General features: G+C 38.8%; 1 protein-coding gene across 5 annotated transcripts in view; it reads right to left on the bottom strand.

Annotated features, from left to right (window-relative positions):
• NCOA7 (nuclear receptor coactivator 7) overlaps positions 1-18,398 on the bottom strand; it is a 121,675-nt gene that overhangs the window by 84,369 nt on the left and 18,908 nt on the right. For all 5 annotated transcript variants that reach the window (XM_033096594.1, XM_033096622.1, XM_033096587.1 and 2 more), the window contains one exon: positions 14,436-14,548. In XM_033096594.1, coding sequence (XP_032952485.1) covers positions 14,436-14,488 — 53 coding nt within the window. In that variant the 5' untranslated portion in view covers positions 14,489-14,548. Of the gene's footprint in view, positions 1-14,435; positions 14,549-18,398 lie in introns of those variants that run through there.

The following is an 18,398-nucleotide window of genomic DNA, read 5'->3' as shown; positions in this document are numbered from 1 at the left end:
TTTGTTTTGACATCAAGGACCAATTTTCAATAGAAATACTCTTTCCCCACTTTTAATACCATATCTAGGTAGGGCTCCACCCCAGGTGCAGGGATGAAATACTTGACCCAGGCCTGTCCAATCAAAGCACCGAGGCCCCTCTGGACAGCTGCCCAACTGCAGTGATTATTCCAAGAATCGGTACATGTTCTAAGCTGGTCCACTGAGCGTGACTCTCAGGACTTGTATGACCTACTGGTAAACACGCTCGCTTTGCCTGCCATTGCACAAGGGAGATCCTTATTTGGCGGTGTTTATCAAGCAAGACCTGAGCAGGAAGACTAAAGAATGGAAGAGCTTAGATACAGAGAAACTAAGTCCTAATGGCATGCGCCCCAAATCAAGGCACTCCTGAAGTCAAATCTAAAATCTAACCCGAGACTTAACTTATGTGTGAGAATAAATCCCCTAACTCCCTTCTTTTCCCCTAGTTTGATCTTCTGTAACTTGGAAACCCCTCCCAAAGAGGAAAGAGAGTTCTATTATGGAAATGTACATGCGAATGACCCCAAAATGTGGACTGGCTGAACTAGGGTTGGATGGCAGCTGGGAAGCTGGCCATCTTTATCATGTGACAATAAATGGGTGACTGCTGTATCTTAAAACTAGATCATGTGTCTATCGATATTGTATTATTAGGGGCCTTAAGAGAAAGTTTAGGATTCTGGAGTCAGTTGTCTATTTCTTTTAGACTTCCACAAGGTCTTACAAGAAAGAAACAAGCTTGAGCTGTAACTGATCTGCTGAAAGTAGAGCCAGATGAAACACAACTCTGCTAAGAGAAAACCTTTGTTTGTGGCTTGCTACAGCTGCGAGTCTGGTGATCGGCAGTTTTGCAGAGATGGGAAAGTCAAATTATCTGCTCCAAACTCAAGGTGGTGCAAGGAAAGAATGGGACCTCCCTGTAGTGAGATGAGGATCTGTGGGAAGCTGAGCTTCCTCCCAAACACCTCCAGTTATTCCTTCTGCCAGACAGAATAAGGTACCACTGCACTAATGCTGATGTAACACAGTCCTAGGCTCCCAAGCAGCAGATAAACGTGCTTCCCTAACTCAGGGCACTGGTTCTTACTGCCCTGAAGCAGAGACTTAGGGGGTAGCACTACTATGAAGGCTAGGGAGATCGGCTGAGCACCACCAGTTCATTGCTGAGACCCCAAAATCTCCAAGCCAAATTCTATCTCCATCCAAAGATTAGGACTCAGCCAAATCTACGGTTCTTGTTAATAGCCTATGGTGTTCAGGCAATGAAGCCAGAATGAAAGTCTGCTCAATTTTTAAATGGGATTGCATTGCCAGAGAAACATCTGATTTGTCAAACACAATAAACCTATAATCACTCAACTGCGAAAGTAATCTCTAGGTCCCCAAATCTATGCCATCAGAAAATGGGCTGATAGATGCCCAGCTCCCAGAAGGGGCTCCTCCTCGATGTTGTCAGGACACTGGACAAGAGCAAGCCACTCTGAGCAGGACTGGTGGCTGCCACAAAGCTGACCAGGGAACTCACTCCACTGCCAGAGCAGAGACAACCTGCTGGTCCTGTTCAGCCAGATCTGTTAAGTGCAGCCAAACGCTGGCCAGGGTGTGCTTCTCCATGCTCCCTTTCCCAAGTGCGAGTTTTCACATCAGTCCAATCAGGGCAACTCTGAGCTGGACTGAATGAGCTACCAGAAAACATTCTTGCTCTTTCCTACCCAGTAAGATATGCAGCTGGAGCTGTGGCAATCTTCTTGTCCCCACATAATGAGGGTCTAGAGCCATTCCAGGAGCTCACTCGGGGGGATGGGGGGGAAGGGGCTGAGAATAAAGGCAAAACAGAGCCAAGAGATGGAGTCAGTGTATGAACCTCAAGTCTACCATCCTTAATGTCATGCCTACACTTTGACATTTTTTTTTCCTACAAGAATGCTCTCCCTCCACCCACACACACGCTTCAGAGGCCAGATGCAAGCCCTGTTACCTGTGCTTCTAACCGACTGGCTACAGACTGGAGGTTCCGACCCCCTCCAATTTAAAATGCCAGTCGCAAGTCCAGGTTGTCACCTATACTTCTGACAGACTGGCTATAATTCAGAGGTTCCCACACCCCCCTCCATGGGTTAATTAATTTGCTAGAATGGCTAGAAAAGCATCGATCATTTCACAATATATACACATATCGAATCATTATGCTGAAGCTAATATGTCAATTACATCTCAAGGAAAAAAATCCACTCACTTAGAGTATATTTTAAAAATCCGTATCAGTGAAGAAAATAGTTAACACCAACAAGGTACTCTAATTCCTAGCCTTGTACACCATTTCTTCAAATAACATGCAAAAGTGCTACTCAGTAAATTTATACTGAGGAATTCTCCAACTACTTCTGGACATATATTACAAAGAGCGTACATTATAATTTCTTTACTATTATAAAAAATTTTATGAAACAAATTCTACAGAGTTTTCATTGAAGGTATTAAAACTAAAAATATCTATATGGAACAGATTTATTCTAATTAATTTCACATATATGTGGAGGATACGAGGGAGGCAGATAAGAAAAAAGGCTTTGGAGTTGGACACAAATAGAAAGAAATCCTAGCACCATTACTTGCTAGCTGTGTAACTGGGAAGTGACTAAACCACTCCAAGCCTATTTCCTCGTCTGTCAAAATGAAGAAAATGTCATCACCTACCTCATGGGTTGTTCTGAGGATTAAATGAGGCCAGACTTGTAAAGCGCCTGGTACAGTGAACAGTCAGAAAAATAAGAGCGTGGTACCGCCAATATACACAAGTCACACTTTACAGCTTGTTCTGGGCCCGAGTGGGCAGGGTGTGGGAAACCTGGTGTGGCTCATCTTCTCCTTTATCACCTTGCTGATGTCCTCTTGACCTTACCTACGGGCCAGTCATCAAGCTGACCTCTCGGAGGGATCACCCACATCAGGTGACAAACATGCTTAATGCTTTCCCTTCCTCCTTGTCTTTAAAAAATTATCTTTCCTTGACTTTCACATCTCCTTCCTGCCATGGCCCTAATTTCTGGCTTCCCTTCCCATCCAAGTTCCCAGAAGAACTGCCTAGAAACTCTGTCTCCACTCCTTTTCTTCCCATTTACATTAAATTAGCTTCTCCCACAACTTCACTGAAACTGCTCTGATTCAATTATCAGTAATCTCCAAATGGTCAAACCTAATGGATACTTTTCAGTCTTCATCTTAATTTACCTCTCACTGCTTTCAAAATTGCTGATCATTCTCTCCTCCTTGAAATGCTCACTTCTCCCGGCTGCTGTGATTCCACCTCTTCTGGATTTCATCCTATCAGATCACTAAATGTTGGAGTCACCTAATTCTGGTCCCCATTCCTTCATTCTGTTGTCTTTTCACGTTATACTCTTTCCCTATATGATCTCACTCATTTGCATGGCTGGGGCCGATAACTCTTCAATTTCTGTTTCAGCCCAGACCACTGTTTTCACTCCAGATTCACACACCCAACTGTGCATTTAGTGGTTCCATTGGGATGACTCACAGGAATCTCAATCTTAACACATCCCAACTTAAATTCTTGAGATTCCCTCTGTTATTTTTCTAGTTTTCCCATTTCATTTAATGGCAGCTCCATTTGCTTTATCCAAATTCCTAAATACGGCCAACAAGGCCATGCATGACCTGCCCCAGCTGACCTCTCCACCCTTCTGTGCTATCTTCCCTAAAAGCACTCTGTTCCAGCCACACTGGCCTTCTTGCACATCCAGGAACCTGCCAAGCTTTTCCTCACCTTAAGATCTTTCCTCCTTTCCTTTCTCCCCAGCCTTTCTCTTAAACACATAGATCATCTGGCAATCTCCTGCTCCCACCCAAGATCATGTTAAATGTCACTTTTCCCCAGAGGACTATCTATCTTGTCTAAAGTGGATACTGCCCTTGCAATTATTTCTTAACAACCTGTTATTTTCCCTCATAACAAACACTGTAATTTCTAATGACAAATGCATATGTGTGCTTTCTCATTTAATGTCTTTGTGAAAAGCAATCTCCATAAGAGCAAGGTCTACATTTGTTGTGTTCACCACTCTACCCTCTGGGCCTATTAGGGGCAGGCACATAAGGTCGGTCTGAGATATAAGCAATGTACAAATTTCTCCCCATAACACAATAATATATTTCAAATCCAAGGATAAACATTATATGAGTCTAATAAAGTCTTACATTTGATTAACTCAAAGAACTAGAGATATCTTAAGTATCTACTTAAGCATCAGATAACATAAAAACCAAAATTAGAGAATGGTTTTCCTATGTATTAAAAATAAACAGGAACTCAAATATGTGGTTATGGAAGGAGAACTGATTCTGGGTGGTGAACACGCAATGGGATTTATAGGTGATATAATAACAGAATTGTACACCTGAAATCTATGTAACTTTACTAACAATTGTCACCCCAATAAACTTTAATAAAAAAAAACAAACAGGAAGAAAGTAAACATATATATTAGGTTCAAAACTCAATTTTATAATTTTTAGTTTTCAATGATCTGTTACGAGTGCAAATTACACTTAAAGATAAAATATTGTCTGTGTTTATAACTAATTTTTATATTTTAAAATCCATGTATTTGTATAAAAGAAAAATTATATATTTGCTATATATGTATCTATAACTCATTTATACGTTTAAAATAGGCTACTCTTATTTTAAAAATCCCAAAATCCTGATGAAAAAAAATTAAATTTCTCTCATTATGTAGTGAAAGCAGTTGACTTAGCAAAGGAAACATCCCCCACTTTAGAAAAAATGATGGAACCACTGAAACGAAGATGGCTCAGTCCCCAATGACCTCACCACCAGCATCCAGCATCTGCTTCAATTACCTTCTGAAAATGAAATAACCAAATTACCGTTCAGCTTTCTGCTGTGCTAACAAAATTAATCTGAAATATCAAATTTCATCTGCTTTAAATTATATATTATACAACTTCTAAAACCAAAAGCTCTTCTAGCTCTAAAGTGTAAAGAACATGTACCGTGGTTGTCATAATCAACAGTAACATATTCTCACATACATAGAAAAAAATTAATGGACTGATTAATGACTTAATTCAAATCATCCACAATAGTGATTTGATTTAAACCATTCCATCCATTCAAAAGCAGGATCAATCAATGTGATTCTATTCTGCTTTGTACAGCAGATGTATTCTTGAAAACATATGTCCAAGCTGCATTTTTACACCATAGAGTGATTTAGAAATATAATTAGGTTTCACCATTTTTTTTTTTTTAGTACAGAAAAGAATATTTAAAGCATGAATACCTGGCCTCTAATTTAACTGTTTCTAAATACATTAATAACATCTTAAAATTTGATGTCATCCATATACTTGTTCTCTGGTTCTTCTTTATTTAAATTTCCTTTATACTCTCCATTCCCACATAACCAATTCTGGGCTTACAACCATCAAGCTACATTTCTCATTTCAGTCCACGACATCCCCATCTCAAAGACATCTTTGATTCTTCTTCACGGAAATCTATTGCATAATTTCAGTAACAGAATTATTCAGAAAAGACCTCCTCCTGCTCTCCACCACCTTCTGTCTACCTCAGCACATATTAGATACTGCCATGCTTTGGGAAGAGACCCAGGGGGTCCCCCAATCCAATTTACTCATTGTCCCTTCTTGTCCCTAGGACACTCAGATTCATGGTCTATGGTACTGACACATCAGTCTGATTTGGTGCTGAATCACATCTGCATATCATAGACCACCATGTGTCTTGTGTCGGTCTAGGTCTCCTTAAACCTGGCCCATTATCCTTTTCACTACCATTTTCATTTGTGTGTGAGAAGCAAAGAGCTAAAACAAGAAGGCTGCTGCACTTTCACTGGCATAATACACCACAAAATGAGTACAGAATAAAATGGGATGTTAACCATTTTGTTTATGCAAACTTTATTTGAATGGTAAAGGAAAGAAAAAAAAAGAAGTAAAAATGCATGAACACATACCCCCTGGCTCAAGCACCAGGTTACGGCCTTTTCAACAGAAGTGCCCAAGCTAGGAGAATTCCAGTTGTTAGAGCCTCCAGCTCTGAATCTAGCGAGGAAATAATAGGGGAATTCTTGCCATATCTCAAACATATAGGTAGAGGAAGGTCAGGAGATTACTGACATTTTTGATGGTATGTAAAGACTTTCAAACTTTCCTTGAAAGAGGAGTGATTCCCTGGATTGTTCCTAAGTTCCTAAGACTATGTTTGCACTGAAAAATCAGAAAATACATTTAATCATTTAGCTCAGAGTCTCCCTTATCGTTGTATGGGTAACTGATATGGATGGCTCCATAAAATTCAACTCAACATTCATAACAATTAAGAGCATGGGCTGTGAGGTCAGGCACACTGGGCTTGAGTCCTGGATCTGCCACTTCATACTCGTGTGACCCCGGGCAAATGACATATCATCTACAGTAAGGCTTAGCATCATCATGTGTAGTTAGGATGATAACAGGACCTACATCAAGGGATAACTATGAGATTATAAGAGTATGCAAGCCAGTCTCTGTTACTTAGTAAATGTTCAACAAATGTTAACTACCATTCATAGTAAATGAGTGTTAGGTGCAGGCCACAAAGCTAGACCTTGTGAGGAATATAAACAGTGAAAAAGAACTCACAGTAAATAACAACAGTCAAATAACGTAGAGGAGATGAGTGTTGTTACGGGTGTATCCAAAGACAGACTGATTTAAGGGCTCCAAGAGAAGGCGTAAGGAAGATAAGCAATGCCCACTGAGTCCGGTGGCAGGGGAAGACACATCTAGTTTGGAGGGGTGGGAGGAAGTGGGAGATTAAATGAAAGAGGAAAGGTCTTAAGGAGACAGTGTCACCATTAAAGATGGGTTTGCCAGAGTGATGGGTTTGACATCACGGTATACAGGAGAGGCTGGTGAAGAGCCATTCTTTGTATAATGAAAGCAATGTTCTGAGGGGGCAGAGCGCAAGACATGCACAGAAAATCAAAGTAGGAGATAAAGACAGAAAGGGAGGAACGAGCCATAAACAGAACCTTAAATCTGAGAGAAGAATTCGGGAGGCAGAAGTGGCATATTTGAACTGTGGCTCAGGAAGACTAATCTGGGAAGACGAGTGGGAGGATATGCAATTAGCATTTGACTTGGGGGAGGGGGGTTGAGGGGGTGAAGATTGTTGGAGTTTTCAGACATGTGTTTTGGGGGTAAAAACTCTTGGTGACTAAAATCACCAAGAGCTGGGCTAAGCATGAGCTATGAAGTTTCTAGAGCTGTGAGCAGCACAAAGCATGTTCTGGTTCAGAACTCAATTTTCTCTTGCTGAAAAGTCATTGTACCTGCAATAATGAAAGGTTTCAAATGCATGTGACCAAGATATCTCAAGCTCATAGTGCCAAGTTTAAGTCCAGATTCGGGAGTGAGTTCAGCTGAAGTCTTCTTCAACTGTCAGCAACAACATGAAAAGGGGAGGAGGGCTGCTTAAATCATTTACGTTTCATGTCCTTCGATCTTTTCTGTGTCTCGGAATCTGGAGTCTAGACTAGAGCATGTTTGTGGACACACTTCAAGGGATAAATGAACTCCCTGAAAATTTACACAAAATTTGTGTCTGTGTATTTCTTACTTTTTCTCATTATTCTTGTGTCTCTCATTTAGGCAGTGTGCTTTTATATTAAAATCCCTTAGTGCTTATTTTTCATTAGTGCCTATTCTAAAGACTTTATATGTTTTAATTCAGTCAGTCCTCTCAACAATCTGCTAAGGTAGGTATTATTATTATTCTCATTGTAGAGTAATGAAAACTAGTATAGCCAAGGCCCCACAGCTAGGTAACAGTTCTACAGAGAAGAAATCTGCAGGAGGCCCACAAATAAAAGTTGCCCAAGCTTCGTGACCACGATAGTTCTAATTGGTGGTTTTATTAAGTCACAGCTTCATTGGGTCTCTCTGGGACAGTCCTGATCAGCCTGGGATTTCATTGATCCTTGAAATTAGTTTTATAAGGTCCCATTACACTGCACTGTGGGAAACTATATTTACATAACAGGTACTTTATGTACAGCTGTCTTTGAACAGCTGGTTAATGTGTATTAGATCAATAATTTTCAAAGAAATTCATTTCTCAATGGGGAAAAATAACCTCACTGCCAGTATACTAACCACCAAAGAACCCACAAAATTAATGAGTCATTTTTTTATGATCGCCCACAAAAACAAAAATAACTTTAAATTGTGATTCAATATATACATATAAATATTTAAAACAAAAATTTCATGAACTATTTATTCTGACTACATACAGCATACTCTGATATTATCTATTCAGCCTAGCTTAGTCCAGACTAATCTATTCTGCTCCATTCCATTTTAAAAAGGCTGGTTCCTACCAACTAAATTAATTTCATGATGCTACAATGGGGTTTGTAATCTACAGATTGAAAAAGTAGTACTCTACATGGAATTAAATCACATAACTTCATATTCAATAAAACTGAAGCAAAAAGCATGAGTTTAACTATGAATGTGTAAATGTTCAGAAGCCTTTTTTTAATCTGTAGGAAAAAGTTAATTATTTCCTTAAAACATTATCAGATCAAACTTGACCATGGATGTCTTTCCCATAAATGAATAGCAAACAATATGTAAATGTTCCCTTAAGAGCAGCTGAGTCTGAACTCAATCAAGAAAATAGGAAACATAAGCCTTACAAAGTTATGGGTCATTCAAGAGTTTAATTGCTAATTAGTAATATTTTCAAATAAGGCACAAGCAGCTTTTTCACAGGAAATGGTTTTAAAATATGCTTAATCTTTCTTAAGATTAATAAAACTGCTGAATTCTGAAAAATTTGCAGTGATAAAAATCAAGACTCCCAAACAATTTATATTCTACATTAAAGAAGCTGTGTTAAATATTAGTCTGTCCATCAAAAAATACTTAATACGTACTTATTATATACCAACCACTATTTAACAAGGCACAAGGAAGGAGCACTGAACTACTGCAGAGTCTCCACTCTCCAGGTGGTCCATTTGGGGGCAGATTGACTGTATGCATATAAAAGCTCTTATTACACAAATAAGAGCTATGAAGATCACAATTGAAAGTGTTCTTGAGCAGGACTGTGGATCACTACAGGCACATGTCCCAAATACAACAAAGGTCCTCTGGGACAGTTCTTAGAAATTGAAATCAAAGATGGTTCCAGTAAAGTCAACTAAAACACTCCACTGCCACACCCATATACAATGTTCCCTACTTATCACGTTATGATGCTAACACCATGTTCTAATCTCCCTCTCAAAGTAAAAATTAATTCTTAATACAATTTAAACTGAAACAACATGGAATGAAGAAAATAATCACAGACACAGACAAAGCGGACTCCATTTAAAGGCTCAGACCCTCCTTTTAAACACTAAGTGATTTGAGGCAAGTTATTTAACCTCCTGAACTACAGATTCATCCTGTGCATTTACATCTACTCATGGGATCACTGTGAGAATAAAAATGAGAGAATGCAAGTGAAAGCACTCTGTAAAGTACTAACAAATACTATTATTTAAGTTTTATTAGAATCAGTAGGCATAGTGAAACTGAGAGAATAAAGTATTAACCAAATACTAAGAAGGTCTGAATCCAACAACTGGTAATAATAATGTTTTTCCTCAAATCTTGGACATACTACAGTTATTTTCTAATGGCCCTTGGCAGACAGGAAAAAACAATCTACAGATCCTTAATTAAAGGAAGGGCAAGAGTTCACATCATATCACTCCACCATGTGATGTATTAATTCTTAGCACAGGTGTATCACAAAGAGACAGTTCTTTCCTAGGGTTCAAAGACTGCCTCTGGGGGGCTGGAGAACAGAAGCACCCCCGTGTCCTCAGCAGTAGGGCAGATCAACCAGCCACACCCATGCAGGTGACGCCTTCCATCGAATCTTAGACTCTGTACTTGAGCAAGATGGCTAGCTGAGGTTTTTCTGTCCAAATTATGTGTGCATTCACTTATAAGCCACTAGTCTTTTTAGACAAGATGCAATCCTAGAGAGTAAAGTGGATCACTGTAATGCAAAACGCAGGTGGGGTATACAGACCACATGTCTCCTACTGCCTTGGTTAATAGTGTGATGTTACCCATGTTATGGATGGATGAAGTTGACAAGACATCTAGTATGGGATGTCTTCAAGTTACAAACAAGTTGTTTTGGGAAAGGGCATTTATAAAGTACATCTTTACAAATCTAGGTTGCATTTCAGCAAATTAATTTACAATGGAATAAATTAATGTAAGGTTGCTAGGACTGCCCTTTCCATTTAGAGTTACAGTCATATTTCAAGACAAATTATAAAAACGGAAGTAATGGGTAATCCTCAAGTCAATCCAAAAATCCTAATTTCAATCCAAAAATCCTAATTTCAATCCAAAATTATTAAAATTGGGTCTTTTAAACTTAATTTTGCTTTAATGTTAAATTGAGAGAGAGAGAGAGAGAGAGAGATCAACAAAGAAGATGGATAAAGGATTATTTACCAAACACGATGACACAATGTTTAAGAAAGCACAAAGTAAAATAGCACACCAAGAAAACAGGCTATTTACTCTTAAGGGAAAGGGATGGGGGAGGGGTGAACAGAGTTTAAAAGCAATGTTTGAGGTTTCAGATCCATATTGTGGTAATAGGCAGAAATCAGCAGAAATCTTCCTTTCGATCTCCTCTGCATAGTCCTACAGATTTACTCACGGTGGTATGATTGCATCAGTTGGTCTTACCCTTGGCCTCTTTACAATCTTCCCTGGAGATATTGCCTGGACTGCCCTTATGCTTCAGAGAAATCAGCCCTATGTTGTCAGATACTGGCTTTCCAGTAGGTCCTGTTAGTGATTCCACTTTATGGAATGCCACAGTTCAGTCAGAGGCATTGGAAAAGATTTATAACTTTGGGTGCCTGTTTTCTGATAATGAAGGATTTGGGGGTGGGGGTGGGGCTTTGCTTTTAATAGGTTGACCATTTGGGGAGGCCATTGCATCATAATAGCTAAATCACTGTTTATCTGTCTGGTTTTTGTTTTTTTTTCTCTCCCCGCCACCGCCCCCAGCTCTCGATCTCCCTGTCCTCTCTCATTTTCTAGTAACTCATCATGTTGACCTACTGCTTTAATAGTACTTACCACTGATGTTTGTCCTTGTCCTGCTATCCCTGTGCTCCTAAGGTCACATTTCTTTTTTTGGATACGTTTTTCTTTTCATCGTTAAATACTTTTCACGAGAGGTCAATCAAACCAAGCATGACAATTAACTTTGACATTTCTGAGTTGAAAAAACTATGCTGTTTTCTTCAGAACAGTTTCATCTTGCATTCTCAGTTTAAGGGGTCCCCCAACTCGACATCTTAGAAACAGGTTTTTCATGAATCACCAGTCACCCCTACTACTGGAATCAGTTTGGATTCAGACTGAGAAGTCACCATAGCTTTTGAAATCACTAGGTAGAGCATCCATAGGCAAAACCAAACCAAACCAAAATGAAGAAAAACCCCTGACTTCAATTCACATTTTATATAAAAATTAACTCAAGCTGTTTACTGACTTAAATATAAAATAATACTATAAAACTTTTAGAAAAAAGAAAGAAAATTTCCAAGACCTAGGGCTGGGCAAAGAGTTGTTAGACTTGACATCAAAAGTATAATCCATAAAAGGAAAACTAATAAATTGAATCACATCAAAATCAAAAATTCTTGTCCTGCAAAAGACACTATTAAAAGGATTTAAAAAAAAAAAAAAGCTACACACTAGAGAAAATATTTGCAACCCATATATCGGAGAACTAGTATCTAGATGCATTAAGACCTCTCAAACCTCAACAACAACAAAAACTCCAATTAGAACACAGGCAAAAGACACTGCACTGTAGAAGATGGATAGATGGCTAATAAGCACATGAAAAGATGTTCAACTTCTTTAGTCATTAAAGAAATGCTAACTTAACCACAATGAGATATCACTACATCCCTACCAGAATGGCTAAAAAAAGAAGCGTGACAATACCAAATGCAGATGAGGATTCGGACAAACGGGTTCAATTTTATACATTGCTAATGGGAAGGAATGTAAAATGGTACAGACACTTTAGAAAAAGAGTATGGTAGCTTCATCCAAAGTTAAACGTGCACTTATCATTTGACCCAGCAATTTCACTCTTGAGCATTAATCCAGTGAAATTAAAACTTGTACATTCACACAAAAAGTTATACACAAATGATCCTAGCAGCTTAACTTGTAACAACCCTAAACTGGAAACGACCCAAATGTCCTTCAATTGGTGAACAGTTAAAAACTGTGATACGTTCCTACCACGGAATACTACTCAGCAATAAAAGGGAACAAAATATTAATACATACAGCATCTTGGACAGATCTCAAGGGCTATGGTCTGAATGTGATTCCCCAAAATTCATATGTTGAAACTTAATGCCCAATGTGATGGTACTAGAAGGTGAGGACTTTGGGAGGTGATTAGGTCATGAGGGTAGACTCCTCATGAATGGGATTGTACACTTATAAAAAAGAAGCCTGAGAGAGCTCCTTGGCCTTTCTACCATGTGAGATTAAAGCGAAAGGACAGCCTTACATGAATCGGGAAGTGGGCTGTCACTAGATTCAGAACCTGACCATGCTGGCACCCTGATCTCAGATATCAAACTTTCAGAACTGGAAGAAATAAATTTCTGTTGTTTATAAGCCACTCAGTTTGTGGTACAGCAGTCTGAATGGACTGAGACATCAAGGGATTAGCACTAAGTGAAAAAAACCTCATCTCAAAAGGTTATATACTATATGATTTCATTTATATAATAATTCTGAAACGACAAATTACAGAGATTGAGAACAGATTAGCAGTTGTCAGGGGTAGAAGATAGAGGGAAGGAAGTGACTAAGGCCATGAAAGGGTGGCACATGAGATCTTTTTGACAGATTTGTTCTGCATCTTGATTGTGATGGTGGACACACAAACCTACATATATGATAAAACTGCATATAACTAAATACACATAAAAACACACACAGACACAAATGAATGCTTATAAACCTGATGAAGTCTGAATAAGGTCGGTGGATTGTATTGATGTCAATTTCCTAGTTGTGATGATAGGATAGTTAAGTAAGGTGTTACCATTATGTAAAACCGGATGAAGGGTATATCTCTTTGTATTATTCCTTATAACTACATGTGAATTTACAATTATCTCAAAATAAAGTGTTTTTGAAAGCACGATATAGTTCTTATTTATTCTAACTGTCCTATCTTTCTAATGTTTCACCCGTTAATTGCCTGACTGCTCGCTTGCCCAAACAGTCTTGTTACTCTCTATAGTCCTAATAGTGGAAAATATTTCACTACAATTAGTAGTTTAACTCTTGCTTTCTAAAACCTCTCATTCATGGTTTACTATTACTAATTGGAGCACACTCTTTGGAAACAACCCTATATTTAAATACTGACTTTTACACGGCACGAAATGGACAAAACACTTACTTGACAACGCGTCTCAGCTATCTCGTTGGTAAAATAGGGGGAAAACCTCTGACAGGTTTATTGTGAAGATAAAAAAAATAATAAGTACTTGGCACATACCAGTTCCTTAAATATTCATTTCCTTCCTTTTTCCACTAACAATCTAAAACCTAGCTTATTTTCTGGATAAAAACATCAACAAAATCTTTGGTTCTCAGTTTCTAAGGCTAATATTTGGAAAACAGGAAATGCATCTTTAATGAGCACATCGGGAATGTGGTAAACCTGAATTCCGTTCTTAAGTATTTCAGTGTAGGAGACCATAATCATCATTTTAATCTTATGTTCTCAGTCTGAGTTTGAAAACATTCCAGCTACAAAAATGATTTCTAAATGTTTTAGCATATCATTCATTTTATTATGATTAGTGAGTGGCTGTCATATAGATATTTAAATCTGTAAATAGTAACTGATCACATACTAAATTACTTCTATCCAAATACCAACAAATGTAGTATATATGTTGGATGAGTTCAAGCTTTAAAAATGACATGGACACTCATGATAGAAATTCATGCATTCCACCCACCTACAAAAATATTTTTTAATAATAGATTCCCCACAAGGTATTAGGCTTTAAATTTGTCATACATTTTTAAATAGTTATAGCTCAACCAATTAAGCTACAGAGTAGGAAATAAAGTATATTTAACTTCTGCTGGCTACCTGCTCTGATTATGAACAGTTACAAGACACAAAATGCCAAGTAATACTTGAGGACAAAGTCCCCTCAAACATTTTTTTTTAAGTAGTGATGTAATTTTGCAAAGTTCATGCTTACCGAGCAAAATAACTTTGTTTCCGTTCCTTCTTCTCTTCCTTGGTATCCATCATATACGTAATCAAAAGTGCAAAGTGTTTGGGAAAGTTCTTTTTAATCAGTGAGTCATAACTCTGTAAAAAATAATAAAGCAACTGTCAATTAAGACGTAATTAATAGCCAATATTAAGAATAAAGCAGAGTGGAACTACTACATGGCCCACAACAAACGGAAGATAAACTTTAACCAGTAAACACAGTCACATGAATCATATACGAAATACAAATGCCCATGGTGGACTAAAAACCTACAATTAGAAGGGAGTTGTTTAATCTATAAAAGGTGGCTGGAAAAACAAACTGAAGTATTTTCCTCATAACTAACCATTATTTCAAAATGTGCTACAATGAAAACCACTGACTTTGGAAGATTTTAGGTTAGAAATGCAGAAGCTAATTATCTAAAAAAATGTTTAACTCATAATCTTTCTTCAAGTAATTAAGAATAAATGTTTCATACATAATTATGAAAAATGGGTCACTTAGGTGTTTTACAAGATGGCCTTTCTTTAAAAATAAAAACATCAGTGTTCTATTTTATTTTCAAAACATGTCACTGAGCACATCCCACTTGAGCAAATGTGGAAATGAAAGTACAAAGTCTCAGAAAGCTGTTCTTCAGAATGGCTTTATGTGCTTGCCTCTGCCTCTCCTTTTCCCTCTCCCCACCCCTGCTAACTTCCCCCATGTTTCCAAGATTTAAACCTATTACAAAAGGTTGTCCCCAGCTCAGTCTCCCTTCAATACCACTTTTATCACCACAACCCGGCTCAAAACTTTCCAGTGACTACTTACTGCCTGATTCACTAATTCAAATTTTCTGCAGAGTGTTAACCTTTCCTAAAATCTATCTTTTCACCCTGAAGGGGTATCTAAGTAAAAGCAAAGCACGTTCATCAATCAAAATTATTTACTAATTCGTTCCAATTCAAAAAACAACTTAATTCACAATATATATTACATGAAAGGTACTGAGATAAGTACCAGAGACCAAAGATACAGAAGACATGATATTTGCCCTAATGGAATTTAGTGTCTTGGTGAGGGAGACACGTAGGATTTCAGGCCAACGGGCTACACACTGCTATGGAGAAGGCACAGGGCCATGAGAGCCTATGGGACGGGCACTCAGCCTCATGCAGGCCACACCCAGGCTCTCCTCACACACCAAGGTTTGAGGGATAAGTGTGGGTTTCCTAGTTAAAGGGTAAAGGGAAGCAGGTCCAGCTTGAGCAAAAACAAGAAGGCAGTATTTCACTGCTATGCCCAGATTAAATGTGAAGCGGGCAATAGTGGGGGATGAGGATGAAGACATGGGCAGGATTAGGGTCACAGATGACGTTTTATGTCACTCTGAATAGCCTTAACTTAATCCTAGCTACGCATTACGATGTGCTGCCCACCCCTTCGCTGCACCTACATCAGACATCGCCAAACAATCATGCTGAACACAACAACAGCACTCGCAGCAGACGTTAGCAAATTGACCAGAGCTGGTTCATGAGATAAAACCATACTTCTCGTCTCTGGTGCATATGATAGGGAGCCACCAAAGGGTTTTATAAAAGGGAGTGCACTATACACAGTTTGTAGAGGATGGACTTGAAAGTACTGAGAATAGGATAAAGTAGATCTATTAGAAAGAAATGACAGTAAAACTACTTCAGAGAGTAGGGCCCACAGTTAGGAAGCAGTATTTGTCATAGAAAGAGGAGGGATGAACTCAAGAAATATTTAGGAGGCAGATGAGTCGAGATTTGGTGACTCATTCAATGAAGACAACATGGGAAAGAAAGAAATGAAGAATGCCCATGTTTCTGCTTCAGGGACTAGGAGGTGGTACCACAATCTACAAGACGGGTCAGACTGTGTGTGGGATGGAGGAACAGAAGAGATGAAAGATCCATTTTAAACACGTTGTCTTTAAGGTGCCCATGGGATAGCAGCTGAAGAGATTCACCAGACATGTGATTACATCGAAAGCATAGGAGTGCAGTTAGGGCTCGAGAAAAAGGTTTAAAAATTAAAAGCATATGGTTGTAGTTAAGGGGGAGAAAAACACACAACACAGTGATGAGCATACCCTGGAAGCATGACAACTATGCGCAAGGCCCGGCAGGAAAACACAATCTGGAAGACACAATCTCAGCTCTTACTGGTTTATCTCCATGTCCCTGACATGGGCTCTAGCCTCAAGGAGTTTACCAACCAGTAGGAAAAATAAGATGTGTGCAAATAACTAAACTGTAGGGTTAGTAACTTGGATCTGTCCCAAAGAATAACACTAACAATCAAAACACACAAAGTTCAATTTTGGTTGAGGTGTTAAACGAAATCTTTCAGAGCAGTGAGGATTTCAACAGGTAAAGAAGAGAGAGACAGTATTCCAGAAAGAGGGAACACCTGTACATAGGTGTGGATGTAAAAAGGGCAAGACACATTCAGGCAAAGACAGAGTGGCTACCAGTAGGAAAAGCAAACGAACCATGATGCCTGCCTACCGTAAGTCATTCACTTCAGCATATTATCTACATGCTATCTCTTTTAATCTTTACAACTACATTATGAGTTAGGTATCCTTATCTCCATTAAAAGGAGGCTGAGAGATACTAGTTTCCTTAGCTCAACAGCAGCAGTTGAACCAGCACATGTACACCAGTTTGATGTACACTTCAACGCCTTTCAATAACCGTGGAACCAAAAAGCATTTGGATATGACCTGGAAACGTAATGAGCTGGAATCAACACTATCCAGTGTCTCAGCATAGCTTTTGTAGGTTAAGAAAAGTGTACTGGCCACTGGGGGAGTGGGTCACTGGGGGAGACCTCCAACAGGACCGCATCCGTGGAGTCGTGGGAATGGAGCCATGCCTTAATGAATTACCCAACTCTGTACCTTAATCTTTACTCCTTCCCCAAGTTTAAAATAACTCTGCTACACCCCTTCTTCTGACCCGATCTAGCACAAGGCCCACTTCTGCTTGGAAGACTTCCCTGACCTCGTGTGTGCTCATCCCTACCTTTCTTAGGAACTTATTTCACATGTCACCGATCACTTACTGTGAGGCAGTTAATCATACTGGGTGACAATGCCACTTCACTTAGCCTCTTCAGCCTCAAACAAACCAAAAGTTCCTTCAGGTCAAAAACCATGTTTCACACTTTCCTTACACTTCCCTAAATACCTAACACAGAACTACTACGCAAAAAAAAAAAAAAAAAATCCACATAAAAGCTAAGCAAGGAATTCATCTAAACTTGGGGTATAGTCTTTCCATGGCACACTGATAAAAATCCAAGGATTCCTCCTAAATTAAGAATGACGTGGGGACAGGGGTTTCAGACTCAAGCCAGCCTCTCCTGACCTCTAGAAGGGATCAGAATGCCAGCGTTCCGCCCTGCCCTAGGCCAGGTGGTTTATTTTAAAGTTCCTTTCCTGCACGCCACCATATGTGATGATCTCTGTTTACTAGGTTTCCCCTCATGAATAAAAATGAAGTCATAACAATCTAATTGGAAAATTTTTATATTGCAAGCTGAGCCAGAAACTAATATTTGGTTCCAGTGGGAAAATATTGACAAAAATAAGCACAAGAGAAAAAAGATTAAATGATCCAAGAACTGACATCTGGTGCTGCTGTGTCTGTTTAGAACTGGCAACGTTTTTTTAAAAAATATATATTCTATTCAATAAATTAAAAAATGTGCATCTTTGGTGTCTTTAAATTCCTGGGAATTTTTATATTCCTTAAACAAGACAGATGCAGCCCTTTCAGGTCGAGGCACACACCAACAGATTCACCAGAAAGAGATCAGCAAAGGGTGCTGTAAAAATGATTTACGCAGAAAACCACACCGCAGCCTTCACGCTTCGGTGAAGGCCCACAGCTCCTTAAATCAATTTCTAATGGGAACTACATTTTC

This window comes from Rhinolophus ferrumequinum, chromosome 3 (genome assembly GCF_004115265.2).
Source record: "Rhinolophus ferrumequinum isolate MPI-CBG mRhiFer1 chromosome 3, mRhiFer1_v1.p, whole genome shotgun sequence".
In the NCBI taxonomy this organism is placed as follows: domain Eukaryota; kingdom Metazoa; phylum Chordata; class Mammalia; order Chiroptera; family Rhinolophidae; genus Rhinolophus; species Rhinolophus ferrumequinum.
The sequence above is the reverse complement of the archived record's forward strand: the minus strand, read 5'-3'. Positions and strand labels throughout refer to the sequence as shown.